The sequence below is a fragment of the Erythrolamprus reginae genome, chromosome 1 (genome assembly GCF_031021105.1).
Source record: "Erythrolamprus reginae isolate rEryReg1 chromosome 1, rEryReg1.hap1, whole genome shotgun sequence".
Taxonomy (NCBI): domain Eukaryota; kingdom Metazoa; phylum Chordata; class Lepidosauria; order Squamata; family Dipsadidae; genus Erythrolamprus; species Erythrolamprus reginae.
In genome coordinates this window covers 36,231,152-36,247,256 of record NC_091950.1, presented here as the reverse complement: position 1 = coordinate 36,247,256, position 16,105 = coordinate 36,231,152, and the positions used below count along the sequence as shown (strand labels likewise).

General features: G+C 41.8%; 1 protein-coding gene across 1 annotated transcript in view; it reads right to left on the bottom strand.

The window, feature by feature from the left end:
* Positions 1-246: 246 nt before the first annotated feature.
* NID2 (nidogen 2) overlaps positions 247-16,105 on the bottom strand; it is a 109,560-nt gene continuing 93,701 nt past the window's right edge. Inside the window, 5 exon segments of the mRNA XM_070749466.1 lie at positions 247-1,001; positions 3,580-3,692; positions 5,638-5,761; positions 6,835-6,992; positions 10,743-10,914. Of these exon segments, the coding sequence (XP_070605567.1) occupies positions 991-1,001; positions 3,580-3,692; positions 5,638-5,761; positions 6,835-6,992; positions 10,743-10,914 (578 nt within the window). The 3' untranslated portion in view covers positions 247-990.

The window sequence follows — 16,105 nt, the reverse complement described above, 5'->3', positions numbered from 1 at the left end:
TCATCTTTTGAATTTAATTGTTCATAAGACATTGCACATGTGTAGAGTTTGTTTCTATATGCTTTTTGGGGCAAGCAGGAGATCGTTCTTTTTTTCTTTTGGTGTTTTCTTTTGTTTTTAATTAACCAGATTCCGGTACAGTTCCTATTGTATGAATCTGAAGTGTTTACCTGCTCAGTTCAGTGGTTTACAATTAAGAAAAGTGTTCTGGCAGATTGTCAAATACAAAACTCAAGTGACCTCATAAAAAATTCAGCCTTTTTATTGAATTCATGGAATAGGCTATAAAACATTAGCAGTTAACATCAGATATTAACACACACACAAACACACTTTTCTCTCAATGCGGTCGCTAGATATGAAGAGTGGAAGGTAAATCTGAAACAGTTCAACATATTCTTACATAAATCTTAAAATGTCATGCACCAAGTCAGAAGCAACAAGAGATGGCAGAACATTAAATTTTCTAAAATACTTTTATCAATTTTGCATGGCTCCTAAGAACAGGCAAAGATACTCATTTTTTCCCCTATTCTCCTTCATATCATGTTTCCAGGAGTCATTCTAGACTGTTCCCTGTTTGAGCTAAGATGGTTTATCCCCCACCCCATTCCACTTTTAAAAAGTCCTCCCGTCCCCAGTAAAATAGTGATGGAGTAAGGCTATATTTATATGGTCATATTTCTTTTACAATGTTGCTCCGATCACCAGAATATATATCCCTGTCATAGCACCATTTCGTTTTGGCAATATATAAAATTGTTTTCATTGTGAAAAAAAAATACAGTAGTAAAGATCTGAGGTATAACTTAAAAAATACTAGATAATTTTGTTCTAAGTTAAACCACTTAATTCCCTCCAGTACATATTAACGGTCCTGATACAGCTGAAGGAGACTTTTGCATGGTGTGCAATAATGATAGGAAGTGGAACTCTTCTTCCAGCTGCCGTAGTGGAATTTATTTCCTCTCCTTCCGTCCGCTTAATAGCTTATTTTCTTCCTGCAAAAATAAATAAAAATGAAAGTGATTCCATCAGGGCTGCTACTAGCTGACAATGATGGATCACACAGATGATATGTGACCAATAACCAATAGTGCAGTACTTTCTCTTAAGAAGAGTTCTGCCTTTTCCTATTTGACCCATGAGTTTTCTTGTGTAGAGACTGCAAAACAACTGTTGGGGTCTATTGGCACCAGCATCTCATCAAGGCTAGAAGAGAACAATTCACTAGACTGGCTCTAAGAAGCACCAGCAACAAGTAGGAAAAGAAGCTCAAGTGAATTATGTGATGTGAATAATAAAGACTATATATAGTCCTTGACTTACAACCATTCATTTAGTGATTGAATTTAACAACACTAAAAAAAAAGTAACTTATGACCATTTTTTACACTTAACGACCATTGTAGCATCCCCATAGGTACGGGTTCAAAATTTGGATGCTTTGCAACTGGTTCATATTTACAGGCAAAACTCAAAAAATTAGAAAATCGTGCAAAAGTTCATTTATTTCAGTAATGCAACTTAAAGGGGAAAATATAATATATGAGACTCATTACACGCCAGGCAAGATAGTTCAAACCCTGGATTTGTCATAATTGTGATGATTATGGCGTACAGCTCATGACAACTGCAAATCCCCCATCACAGAAAATTGAAATATTACATGCAATCAATAAAACAAGGATTGTACGTAGGACAATATCAGGCCTCTGAAAAGTATAAGCATGGTTTGGGATTCTTTTGCAGCAATTACTGCCTCAATGCGTGTGACATGGAAGCTATGAGCCTGTGGCACTGCTGAGGGGTTATGGAAGACAAGGATGCTTCAATAGTGGCCTACAGCTCTTCTGCATTGTTCAGTGTCATGTCTCTCATCTTTCCCTTGGCAATGCCCCATAGATTCTCTGTGGGATTCAGGTCAGGCGAGTTTGCTGGCCAATCAAACAGCAATCCCACGATCATTGAACCAGTTTTGGTGTTTTTGGCAGTGTGGGCAGGTGCCAAATCCGGCCGGAAAATTGAAGTCGGCATCCCCATAAAGCTCGTCTGCGGAAGTAAGCATGAAGTGCTCCAAAATCTCCTGGTAGATGGCTGTGTTGACCCTGGACTTAACGAAGCACAGTGGACCAACACCAGCAGATGACATAGCTCTCAAAATCAACACAGATTGTGGAAACTTTACACTGGACTGCAAGCATCTTGCAGTGTGTGCCTCTCCATTTTTCCTCCATACTCTGGGTCCTTGGTTTCCAAATGAGATTCAAAAGTTTCCACAGTCTGTTGATTTGGGGAGTCATGTCAACAAATGGTGTTGGTCCACTGTGTTTCATTAAGTCCAGGGTCAACACAGCCATCTACAAGCTTTATGGGGATGCTGACTTCAATTTTCCCGCAGGACATAGCACCTACCCACACTGCCAAAAGCACCAAAACCTCGCTCAATGATCATGGGACTACTGCTTGATCGGCCAACAAACTCGCCTGACCTGAACACCGTAGAGAATCTATGGGGTATTGCCAAGAGAAAGATGAGAGACATGAGACCGAACAATGCAGAAGAGCTGAAGGCCCCTATTGAAGCATCCTGGTCTTCCATAACACCTCAGCAGTGCCACAGGCTCATAGCTTCCATGCCATGCCACGTTGAGGCACTTTTGCACAAGATTCTAATTTTTCAAGTTTCACCTGTATGGCATTTATGGGATCAAGTGAGAATCTTTTGTGACCTGACAAAGTTGACTGGGATGCCAGATTCATTCAACCATTTTACTAGCTTAACCACAGAGATTCCTTTAATTACTGCAGCAAGAAATGTCATAAAACGGGGCAGAATTCACTTAACAACTGTCTCGTTTAGCAATAGAAATTTAGGGCTCAATTGTGATGGTAAGTTGAGGACTAGATGTCCTTTCTCAGCTGCTGAGTCCTGCTTGGGATAGCTCAGGATTAACACAAAAATCAGAAGAAAAATAGCAAACTTTGTGTCCTAATCCATCTTGCCTTTTCCTGAAACCTGTCAGGTGAATGAGAGACTTAAAAGAAATTCAGAATAATTCTCCGGTTTTAAGTGTGCCTCCTATAAAATAATCAGACACCTTCAAAGGACTAAAACAGCTTTTTGATATGTATTCATTACTGAATATTCCTTTTGCTCTGTGCCAAATGTTTAAACCATTCCAGGAAAAGAGGTTTGCTTTCACAGATTTAACTGACACATAAAACATTCAGGCTTCCACCCTTTTTGATTGTATAGGTACCATTTTCTCCATTGCAATGTAATCCTGATCACGGGAATTAGAGCATCCCACAACCACATAGCTGTTTAGGATGCCATCTAGACTGCAGGGAGGGAACGCCTATTACCAAGGCAACTAACACGTGGTTTTCATATTATGCTATGTTAGCTCAGACCATTGCAGATCAGCAAGATAAATAAATGCAAGGTTGTTTCCTATAATGCTAATGACTCTAATGTACTCCTGAAAAGAAATTACATGAGTAAAAATGTGGGACTATTTCTCCAGCTCCCTCCACCCTCCACTCTAACATTTTCAGTTCATTCCTAATTTTTACCTCCTGGACAGTATGGATGAACTACGGTTATTCCATAGAGATGTGTCCGCTGATCTGGAAGATACTCCCCCGTAAAAGCACCATTGTCTTTGTTCACAGCTATAACACCATCCCTGTTAAAAGAAATTGAATGGCACATGAGGTTTGTGTCAAAGCTAAGCAGAGTCAGACCTGTTTAATATTTCCAGAGGACAGCATCAGGGATTCCAAGGACAGTTTTGAAAGATGAAAAAACCACCCTGGATGAAGGCGAATAAATCATATTGTTGTCAAGGAAGCTACTACTATCAGGCCACCGGGAAATCAATTTCATTTGAGGGAGGGTTTTTTTCTTCCTTTTTTTCCCTTTCTACCAACCTGAATTGTATTAAAAGAAATGATGTGGCTGTTGCCCGAATCAGAACAAGTGGATCGAATCCAAATCTGAATCTAATCTTTTGCAGATTGTTAGATATTCTTAATTCTGAAGGGCACAGTAATAAATGCAATAGTGGACACTTTCTTCTAACTTTGCCCCATAAGCAGAATTCTAATATGAAGGGTTATACATATGGTTATAATTTTATGAGGTTTCTTTTTCTCATAAAGCCAATAAGCAAAAGCATGAGGTCATTTGTTCCAACCACCTCATCCTCTACATTTTGTAGGCTTCTTGCCCACAAACTGTATGGACCAGTTTTAGGGAAAGCAGTTTTTTTTCACAGACTGGGAGCAATGGGGGGGATGGTTTCATGCACTACCTATATCCCACACATGCATAGATGAAGCTTTTTATGTTGTGAGCCGCCCCGAGTCTTCGGAGAGGGGCGGCATACAAATCTAATAAACTATAACTATAACCTAAACTATATTTATTAGAGTTGGAAGGGATCTTGCAGATTATCTAGTCCAATCCCCTGTTCAAGCAGGAATCCCTATACCGTTTCAGACAAATGGCAGTCCAATCTCCCCTTGAAAGTCTCAAGTGTTGGAGCATTCACAAACTCCACAGGCAAGCTGTTCCACTGATTGATTGATCTCACCGTCACAAAGCCCCTTCTTATTTCCAGGTTGAATCTCTCTTTGGTCAGCTTCCATCCATTGTTCCTTGTCTGGCCCTCTGGTGCTTTGTAAAGCACCCTGACCCTCTCCTCTCTGTGGCAGCCCCTCAGGTATTAGAACACTGCTATCATGTCTCCCCTGGTCCTTCTCTTTGCTAGGCTAGCCATGCCCAGTTCCTGCAACTTCTCTTCATATGTTTTAGTTTCCAGTCCCCTTATCATCCTGGCTCACTTGCGCAGCCTGGTTCCTAACAGGCCACAGACCAGTACTGTTTTACAAACCAGAGGTTGGGATCCCTGCCTGATGATAGGTGGGTAGGTGGGTGAGTGGGTAGAGAGATGGATGGCCAGCCAGCTAGCCAGAATATTATATATATAGATTGAGCCGGGGTGGCGCAGCAGGTAGAGTGCTGTACTGCAGGCCACTGAAGCTGACTGTAGATCTGAAGGTCAGCGGTTCAAATCTCATTACCGGCTCAAGGTTGACTCAGCCTTCCATCTTTCCGAGGTGGGTAAAATGAGGACCCGGATTGTGGGGGCAATAGGCTGGCTCTGTTAAAAAGTGCTATTGCTAACATGTTGTAAGCCACCCTGAGTCTAAGGAGAAGGGCGGCATAAAAATCAAATAGATAGATAGATAGATAGATAGATAGATAGATAGATAGATAGATAGATAGATAGATAGATATGAGGGAGAGAAAGCCAATTGTTTCTATCACTCCATCCTTACCACCAAATTGAAAATCTCCCCTTCCACAAAGGCAAAATCCTAACCTACAATTTTGCAAAGTTCTTCAGTAGGATTACCTCAATTTTCTTTGTCACGGCAGGACTTCATTTTAAGGAACTGCTCCCCAAGTATTTTCTATATTTATGTTTTCTGGAGAAAGCCCACTTTGTATGCAATTTTTTCTACTCTGAATGTATTGCCCTCATAAGAAAGATATCACACATCTGATGGAGTGGATTTCTAGATGTGTCTCTTAATTTGAATCTTTACCCTTTGAGAAGATCCTACCTTCTCCAATCTGTATGATAGAAGTGATTGACGTAGCCAACAATGCTGAAGGGATAGTTGAGGTTATTCTGAATGACCCTCCTTCCTGTTCCATTGGGTGACACACACTCCAATTTCTTGGTTCCTTTTCAAAACAAAGAGACTTAGATCAGGAATCAAATTCTGTCTACATGGTTTTCTTGCTCAAATGGATAATTGCAATTGCATCATCTTGGTTATAGAATTTGACTTATTATGTGTGGTATTAATGTAAAGGAATCTCCAGAATGTGAACAGACTTATCCCTATGGGAAAGGTCATTTGATCCATTTTTTGGTACTGAGGGCAGAGTAACCTTATGAGATTGAGAGTTGGCAATGGTCATCAGTACCATCCTTTTCTAGAAGATGTGCTAGGAAGCAATTGGGGGTATCCAGGAGACCGATTCACCCACCAATCAGCTTTTTAAAAAAATGTCCTCCCCAAAAACTGGGGTACATCTTCTACTCCAGTGCATCTTATAGTCTGAAAAATATGGTATTTGTTTGATCTTACAGTTGAATAAACATATTCATTTTGATAATACAGATTTAGAACAGGTTATTTCAGCTCAATTGGAAGTTAATATTTTAAAAAGGAAATGTGTAAATTGGGGTTCTTCGGTCAAACTACAGGATGACTGTAGTGGTTATTATAGTTCTACAAACTAGGAAATGTGCATCGCTCTGTGCATATGACTTCATATTAATCTCTACCTTGGGTAAAAATGGAACATGTGAGATGCAATTGTTTTGACTAGGGATGTCCAATTGCCTTAAGAAATTTCCCATTTAGCATTTCACATATGCACACTCCCTCTAGTATTTGATCTCAAACCCACTTTTTATTCAGCTTCATTCCCCCATACAAACTAAGGCATTAGGCAAAGAGCTCCTTTGCATCTTGTCTTCCCAAAGAACAAAAACAAGGGAAGATGCTTACACACAAAGCCTGTAAGAGAAAAGTCCTCCAAAGCCCCTTTTTGTCTGTACACTGACAAGTGTAAAGGGCCAGGCACTGCAAAAGAAGAGCCTGGGCCCTTGAGCTCATGTCCGATTCAAAATGTGGTCCACCATTTCCATTGATTAGCCTTCAATGGGATTTTTTTTTAATTAAAGCAAAAAGTGGGATACTTTATGCAGAAATCCCATTCCTTTCTGTCAAGAAAATCCATGTTACCTGCATCTGCCCAACAAATCAGTTTTGAAAAATGATCAAAGGTCAACCCATTCGGCAGCCCAATGTCTTGGTTGACCAAAATCCGTCTGTTTTCTCCAGTCACTGTGGATGTCTCAATTTTGGGAGCTTCACGATTCCAGTCGGTCCAATAAAGATTCCTAAAAAGCAACCAAAGATTGGCCATGCTTTAAAAGCAGATAAGCAAAAGCAAATGACTGTCAGCGACTTCTTCAGCTTCAACCACAATAACACACAGGCAAACAATTGATACAAACTCAAGGTAACCGCTCCAATCTTGACTGCAGAAAATACGATTTCAGCAACAGGGGTCAACGCTTGGAATGTTCTACCTGACTCCATTGTTGCAGCCTAAAACTCTCACACCTTCAATCTCTACTGTGGACCTCACCCCATTCTTAAGAGGTCAATAAAGGGAGCATGAATAAATGCACCAGCATGCCTACCGTCCCTCTCTTATTGTAACCGCTTATCTGTATTTACTTCCCTTTGTTCATGTTTATGTTCATGCCTATGCTTGTTATCTTGTACATATTTGACAAACAAACAAAAAATAATTGGCCAATAAATAAAAAAGAAGAGAATTTAACTACATGCCTCTTTCCAAGAGAACAATCTCATGTTTAGAGACAAATAATTCACAAAACTTGTCCTAGACTACCATCTTGACTTATATGAAGATTGGACTTAATCCCCGGATAGTTCAATGGATTTGCAGCTGGCTGAAGCGTAGACATCAGAGAGTTATTATTAATGGCGAGTATTCTGAGCAGAGACAGGTTACAAGCGGTGTGCCACAAGGGTCTGTTCTGGGTCCTATTCTTTTTCATATGTTTGTGAGTGACATAGGGGAAAGGTTTGGTAGGGAAGGTTTGCCTATTTGTCGATGACTCTAAAGTGTGTAATAGGGTTGATATTCCTGGAGGCGTCTGTAATATGGTAAATGATTTAGCTTTACTAGATAAATGGTCAAAGCAATGGAAACTGCAGTTTAATGTTTCCAAATGTAAAATAATGCACTTGGGGAAAAGGAATCCTCAATGTGAGTATTGTATTGGCAGTTCTGTGTTAGCAAATACTTCAAAAGAAAAGGATTTAGGGGTAGTGATTTCTGACAGTCTCAAAATGGGTGAACAGTGCAGTCAGGCGGTACGGAAAGCAAGTAAGATGCTTGGCTGCATAGCTAGAGGTATAACAAGCAGGAAGAGGGAGATTATGATCCCGCTATATAGAGTGCTGATGAGACCACATTTGGAATACTGTGTTCAGTTCTGGAGACCTCACCTACAAAAAGATAGTGACAAAATTGAACGGGTCCAAAGATGGGCTACAAGAATGGTGGAAGGTCTTAAGCATAAAACATATCAGGAAATACTTAATGAACTCAATCTGTATAGTCTGGAGGACCGAAGGAAAAGTGGGGACATGATCGAAACCTTTAAATATATTGAAGGGTTAAATAAGGTCCAGGAGGGAAGTGTTTTTAATAGGAAAGAACACAAGAACAAGGGGCACAATCTGAAGTTAGTTGGGGGAAAGTTCAAAAGCAACATGAGAAAATATTATTTTACAGAAAGAGTAGTAGATCCTTGGAACAAACTTCCAGCAGACGTGGTTGGTAAATCCACAGTAACTGAATTTAAACATGCCTGGGATAAACATATATCCATCCTAAGATAAAATACCAAAAATAGTATAAGGGCAGACTAGATGGACCATGAGGTCTTTTTCTGCCGTGAGTCTTCTATGTTTCTATAATTGTTTTTATTACTTAAAGAAACCCATCTTCCCTAACCCAGTTCTTTCCAGAAGGGATGGACTGCAGATCATGTATGCGCTCAAGTGAAGGGAGACTAAATTAGCATGATTTTGTCATTTGTACCACAATAATGTTTATGTTTGTCAATGGCTCTAAATGCAAGATGAGTGGGAGAATGGAATGGGATTGTTAAAAAACAAACTTTTAATGATGTTCCCACCATGCTATTTATATCACCTGAGAACTTAACGCATTGCATTAGCATAATAGACAATTCTGAGGTTTCAATCTTTCATCTCAGCCCCCTCCCCCCTTTTAGACAAAATGGTAATCACGCTTGTCTATTTTAAGAACCTATGCTCATTATGAAATCATCCATAATCCTAAAGCATAATAATTGGATTGATGTTTAGCACTATGAATAAACTACTAACGACTATTCTATCCAGCAGATTTGGACCATTTTCAACTGGTCTTTGAAAATACTGCTAAGAGGGCAGTTGGCTTCCAGTTCTAGAGGGTCTTGGAAGAAACAGATTACTTGAACCCTTTCAGTTGGAATTCAAGCAAAGGTATTGTACCAAGCAGGGGTCGGTTCTGGATCCTTTTGCTACTGGTTTGCTCAGGATCGCACAGTGTGAGAGCAAGCACTTTGTGCATATGTCCACATCAATAAAAAAATAGCAGAAGCAAAGTGGAAGATGGTGGCGCCTACGGAGACACCGACGGAACCAGCTCCATGATGTCACCACCAAGTTACTCGTGGTTCTAAAGAACCAGTTAGATCTGGTAGGAACCCACCTCTAGTCCCAAATCAGCACTGATCACACATAAGGATGATCTTGGGTGAAACTAGGTCGACTCTCACCTTCTTTGACCTCTCTGTGATTTTTTTATACTATCAAACATCATATCCTTCTGGGGGAATCCACAGTGCTTCCCACTTCCTTTCAGGGCTGGTTCTCTTCTCTGTAGGGGGAAGAATGGCTTAATCCCTGCTGTTCTCTCCCATTCCTCTTTTAACATCTACATCGGGGAAGCCTGTGAGCTAGATGTGTCAAGTGCAGGTCATGGCCATCCCAGCTTCGCAAAGGGAAAAAACATTGCGAAACATCACATGACAGCAACGTAATGATGCAAGTACTGACGCCGCACGAATCCCAGCGACCGGTTAGGTCCCACAGAGTTGGCCTCCGGGTCCCATCGACTAAACAATGTCGTTTGGTGGGACTCAGGAGAAGAGTCTTCTCTGTGGCAGCCCCGACCCTCTGGAACCAGCTCCCCCCAGATATCAGAGTTGCCCCCACCCTCCTTGCCTTTCGCAAGCTCCTTAAAACCCACCTCTGTCGTCAGGCATGGGGGAATTGAAATTTCCCTTCCCCTAGGCTTATAGAATTTATACATGGTATGCTTGTATGTATGATTGGTTCTTTAAATTGGGGTTTTTTAGATTATTTTTAATATTAGATTTGTTTACATTGTCTTTTTATTATTGTTAGCCGCCCCGAATATTTGGAGAGGGGCGGCATACAAATCAAATCAAATCAAATCAAATTTTAAAAAAAATTAAAATAAAATAAATAAAATTAAATTAAATTAAATTTAAAAAATGATGCCCATGATCTATATGAAGCCACTGGGTGAGATCATCCATCAGCACAGGGTGAAGAAGTATCGTAACTACATGATTGTGATCTATGAGGATTTTTTCCCCCCAGTAGTTTCTGGCTTCTTTTTCTCATTTCTGGCAAAAATATGTATTTGTTTGTTTGACTTCTATGCCGCCCAATCCTGAAGGACTCATTGAAATATCATTTCAATGAATACATTCACTTAAACTATCTGTTGCATTTGCTTAATGACTGCCACCTTCACGTAACGGAGGCAAAAAAAAATCAGACAAATACTTCCAGTCTCATGGGTGTCTCACCTTACAAAAGTAGTGACCTATGGCCAGATTTCTGGTCCTAACAACAGTTGTAAGTCAAGGACTGCTTGTAATGTCAACTAAGTTGATCCAAGATAGATGTGCAGATAAATGTATATAAACTTCTTTTTTTGGGTTGTTTGTTTTGTCTTCTCCTTCTTTGCCCAAAGCTGAGACATCATCAAGACAGGCCCAGCTACTTACCCATGTATGGGATCCACTGCAATGGCACGGGGGTTGACAAGGTCACTGGCGAAAAGCACTCGTCGTTCTGTGCCATCCAGCCTGGCACTCTCCACTTTGTCCAAGCCACTGTCCGTCCAAAACATGGTTCTCCGGAGATGGTCAATGGCAAGGCCTTCTGGGCTAATCAGCCCTAAAGGAGGGGAAACAAGCAAGGCATTTACTGGACTTTAAGAACACTAAATCATTGGGCTTGTTTAAATAAATTATTCAATAAATAAATTATTCTGGCACAAGCTGTTTTACAATTTATAGATTTTTCTGTTCAGGGCGGTGTTTAATGCTCCTCACCCTTCGCAGATCACTGACTGTGGCTGCCAGTATGTGAGCTGGACCTGTACTTTTTCAAATCCGTCCCATGTGTAACATCAATAAATGCCTAAACCAGTGTTGAGTGCTATTTAGAATGCTGGATTAGGACCAGAAAGACACACAAACCCATCCTTAGTCATGGAAGCTCAGAACACGTTTCTCTATGCCTCCTTTTGGCTGTGTTCATACAGCATGCTTCATCTATTCACTCATGAAAAAAAACTAAGCAAGGTTAAATTTAACCTCAAGGTTAAATTGAGCAGCTTGTACATATGCAGTTGCTAGGTCTTCATCCAATTCATACTTGTAAGGTGTAAACACAGTAATTATCTGAGAAAAATTGCCTATTTGCCGATGACTCTAAAGTGTGCAATAGGGTTGATATTCCTGGAGGCATCTGTAATATGGTAAATGATTTAGCTTTACTAGATAAATGGTCAAAGCAATGGAAACTGCAGTTTAATGTTTCCAAATGTAAAATAATGCACTTGGGGAAAAGGAATCCTCAATCTGAGTATTGCATTGGCAGTTCTGTGTTAGCAAAAACTTCAGTGAGCAGTGTGGTTGGGCAGTAGGAAAAGCATGTAGGATGCTTGGCTGCATAGCTAGAGGTATAACAAGCAGGAAGAGGGAGATTGTGATCCCCTTATATAGAGCGCTGGTGAGACCACATTTGGAATACTGTGTTCAGTTCTGGAGACCTCACCTACAAAAAGATATTGACAAAATTGAACGGGTCCAAAGACGGGCTACAAGAATGGTGGAAGGTCTTAAGCATAAAACGTATCAGGAAAGACTTAATGAACTCAATCTGTGTAGTCTGGAGGACAGAAGGAAAAGGGGGGGACATGATCAAAACATTTAAATACGTTAAAGGGTTAAATAAGGTTCAGGAGGGAAGTGTTTTTAATAGGAAAGTGAACACAAGAACAAGGGGACACAATCTGAAGTTAGTTGGGGGAAAGATCAAAAGCAACATGAGAAAATATTATTTCACTGAAAGAGTAGTAGATCCTTGGAACAAACTTCCAGCAGACGTGGTTAGTAAATCCACAGTAATTGAATTTAAACATGCCTGGGATAAACATATATCCATTGTAAGATAAAATACAGGAAATAGTATAAGGGCAGACTAGATGGACCATGAGGTCTTTTTCTGCCGTCAGTCTTCTATGTTTCTATAAAGATTCATTCAGAATATATAGAGTTGGAAGAGACTTTGGGGGGTCTTCTAGTACAAGCAGGAGACTTTATATCAGAGCTGTGGTGGCTCAATGGTAAGAGTGCAGTAGTGCAGGTTACTTCTGCTGATCACTTGCTGCCAGCAGTTTGGCAGTTCGACTCTCACCAGGCTCAAAGTTGACTCAGCTTTCCATCCTTCCGAGGTGAGTAAAATGAGGACCCAGATTGTTGGGGGCAAGATGCTGACTCTGTAAACTGCTTAGAGAGGACTGGAAAGCACCGTGAAGCAATGTATAAGTCTAAGTGCTATTGCTATTCTGGACCAATGGCTGTCCAATCTCTTCTTAAAAACCTCAAATCATGGAGCACCCACAACTTTTGGAGGCAAGCCATCCAACTATGTTCCCACTGTCAGGAAATTTCTCCTTAACTTTAGGTTGGATCTCTCTTGGACAAGCTTCCATCCATTACTTCTTGCCCTGCCTTCAGGGGCTTTGGAAAATAGGTGACACCCCTCCTCTCTGTGACAGCTGTTGGAAAACTGCCTGTCAGTTTTGAAGCCATTTTATATGGGATCTTTGGCCTGCCACCACACGCTTTATACTATTCTACTCTGCATTGTTCTACTGTGGGAAAATGGGAAGGAGGGATGGTATGAGGATTGTTAGTATGTAGCCATAACAAATTCTTTCTAGGAAGCCAAGGTCATCCTTTATCTCTGCACTTCTGCACTTGCACGGAAGGAGATGGGTGGACTCTGCCAGCATGGCAAATTAAAACTTTGACAACATAATGGAATTCTGGGTGTGGGGGCAAGGGCTTAAACTTTCAATTGGGTGGTGAAACCCGAGGGACTTCAGATTTGGATTTCACCCAGATGTACCAACATGGCTTGGTGCATAAAGTCCCAACACAAAGTCCCAACATAAATTGGGACTTTGAGGAATACTTTGCCTGGGATTCTGGATGCTATTTGGAACCCTGACTTTGCTATCACGTCACCCCCAGTCCTCCTTTTCATTAGACTTGACATGCCTAAGTGTTCATTGTACAGTTTAGCCTTTAGTCCCCTAATCATCTTTGTTTACCTTCCCTGCACTCTCAACATACAGATAAACTTTAATTGATTTTCCTGTTGTCTCAGAATGATTCATTTTGCAATTGCTTGCACTAATAATGTTAGTAATAACGGTAAATCAGTAGGCCTGTTTATGAGCTGTTTTGTCAATAGTGTTTCTATTTTGTCTTGGTTGGTGGGTTACTGCCGAAAGATGGTGAAAAGCATTAATAGGCGTGAATTATATTATTTTATAAAATATTAAATTCAATGATTCAAGTCATATGAAGAGCTCATCACCCCTGACTCCACTTTCTCTCTCTTCTTTTTAGGGAAGTGACTCCAGTTAATTGGAACAGCCCGAAACATTATCAAAAGAGAAAGCCATCTCTATCAATTTCCTACTGAAGTTCCTAATTACTATTAAGTCAGCTGTCCTTTGGAAAAGAAATCAATCAGAAGCAGTTCTGGTCACCATTATCACATTATGTACACCTCCAGATTTGGTTGGGAAGGGAGTGTTTGTTTGTACAAGACAGACAGGACTTGAGCAGAGCTCATACGCAGTAAATGGATTCGCTTAATAAAGCTTAACAGCTGTCACAAAACAAGGTTGTAAGTTCAGGTTGGTCACATGATTATTCACTTTATGACTCTAAGTGGTCCATTATGTTCATAAATTGAGGACTACTTTTAATGACAAGAAAGCTGTCAGTAAGTCTTCCCACGGAAGTTTGGTTCGGTGGCAACAGTGCCTTGTATAGAAGATCTTAGGGTCTTAGGGTTGCCAATGTTTGTTTGTTTGTTTGTTTGTTTATTTATTTTATTTATTTATTTATTTATTTATTGGATTTGTATACCGCCCCTCTCCGTGGACTCGGGGCGGCTAACAACAGTGACAAAAAATAGAAGGTAAAAATCCAATACGACAACAGCTAAAAACCCTTGTTATAAAACCAATCATACATACCAACATACCATGCATAAATTGTAGAAGCCTAGGGGGAAAGATTATCTTTATTTATTTATTTATTTATTTATTGGATTTGTATGCCGCCCCTCTCCAGAGACTCGGGGCGGCTAACAGCGACAATAAAACAGTGTACAATAGTAATTTGGTATTGATGATTAAAAATCAATTAATATAAAAACCAAACATACATACATACATACCATGCATAGAATTGTAAAGGCCTAGGGGGAAAGAGGATCTCAATTCCCCCATGCCTGGCGGCAGAGGTGGGTTTTAAGTTGTTTACGAAAGGCAAGGAGGGTGGGGGCAGTTCTAATCTCTGGGGGGAGTTGGTTCCAGAGGGCCGGGGCCGCCACAGAGAAGGCTCTTCCCCTGGGTCCCGCCAGGCGACATTGCTTAGTTGACGGGACCCGGAAAAGATCCACTCTGTGGGACCTAACTGGTCGCTGGGATTCGTGCAGCAGAAGGCGGTCCCTGAGGTAATCTGGTCCGGTGCCATGAAGGGCTTTATAGGTCATAACCAACACTTTGAATTGTGACCGGAAACTGATCGGCAACCAATGCAGACTGCGGAGTGTTGGTGTAACATGGGCATATTTGGGAAAGCCCATGATTGCTCTCGCAGCTGCATTCTGCACGATCTGAAGTTTCCGAACATTTTTCAAAGGTAGCCCCATGTAGAGAGCGTTACAGTAGTCAAGCCTCGAGGTGATGAGGGCATGAGTGACCATGAGCAGTGACTCCCGGTCCAAGTAGGGTTGCAACTGGTGCACAAGGCGAACCTGGGCAAACGTCCCCCTCGCCACAGCTGAAAGATGTTTCTCTAATGTGAGCTGTGGATCGAGGAGGACGCCCAAGTTGCGAACCTTCTCTGAGGGGGCCAGTGATTCTCCCCCCAGGGTAATGGACGGACAGATGGAGTTGTCCTTGGGAGGTAAGATCCACAGCCACTCCGTCTTGTCTGGGTTGAGTTTGAGCTTGTTGACACTCATCCAGGCCCTAACATCCTCCAGGCACCGGCCCATCACTTCCACTGCTTCGTTGGCTGGACATGGGGTGGAGATGTATAACTGGGTATCATCGGCGTATTGATGATACCTCACCCCATGCCCTTGGATGATCTCACCTAGCGGTTTCATGTAGATATTAAATAGCAGGGGGGAGAGGACCGACCCCTGAGGCACCCCACAAGGGAGAGACCTAGAGGTCGACCTCTGATCCCCTACTAACACCGACTGCGACCGACCAGAGAGGTATGAGGAGAACCACTGAAGAACAGTGCTTCCCACTCCCAACCCCTCTAGTCGGTGCAGAAGGATACCATGGTCGATGGTATCGAAAGCCGCTGAGAGGTCAAGAAGCACCAGGACAGAGGACAAGCCCCTGTCCTGGGCCCGCCAGAGATCATCCATCAACGCGACCAAAGCAGTTTCCGTGCTGTAGCCGGGCCTGAATCCAGACTGCTGAGGACCTAGATAATCGGCTTCTTCCAAGGACCGCTGGAGCTGAAGTGCCACCACCTTCTCAACAACCTTCCCCATAAAGGGAAGGTTGGAGACTGGACGGTAGTTATTGAGTATGGCTGGGTCCAGGGAAGGCTTCTTGAGGAGGGGGCGCAGAGGTGGGTTTTGAGGAGCTTACGAAAGGCAAGGAGGGTAGGGGCTATTCTAATCTCTGGGGGGAGTTGGTTCCAGAGAGTCGGGGCCGCCACAGAGAAGGCTCTTCCCCTGGGCCCCGCCAACCGACATTGTTTAGTTGACGGGACCCGGAGAAGGCCCACTCTGTGGGACCTAACTGGTC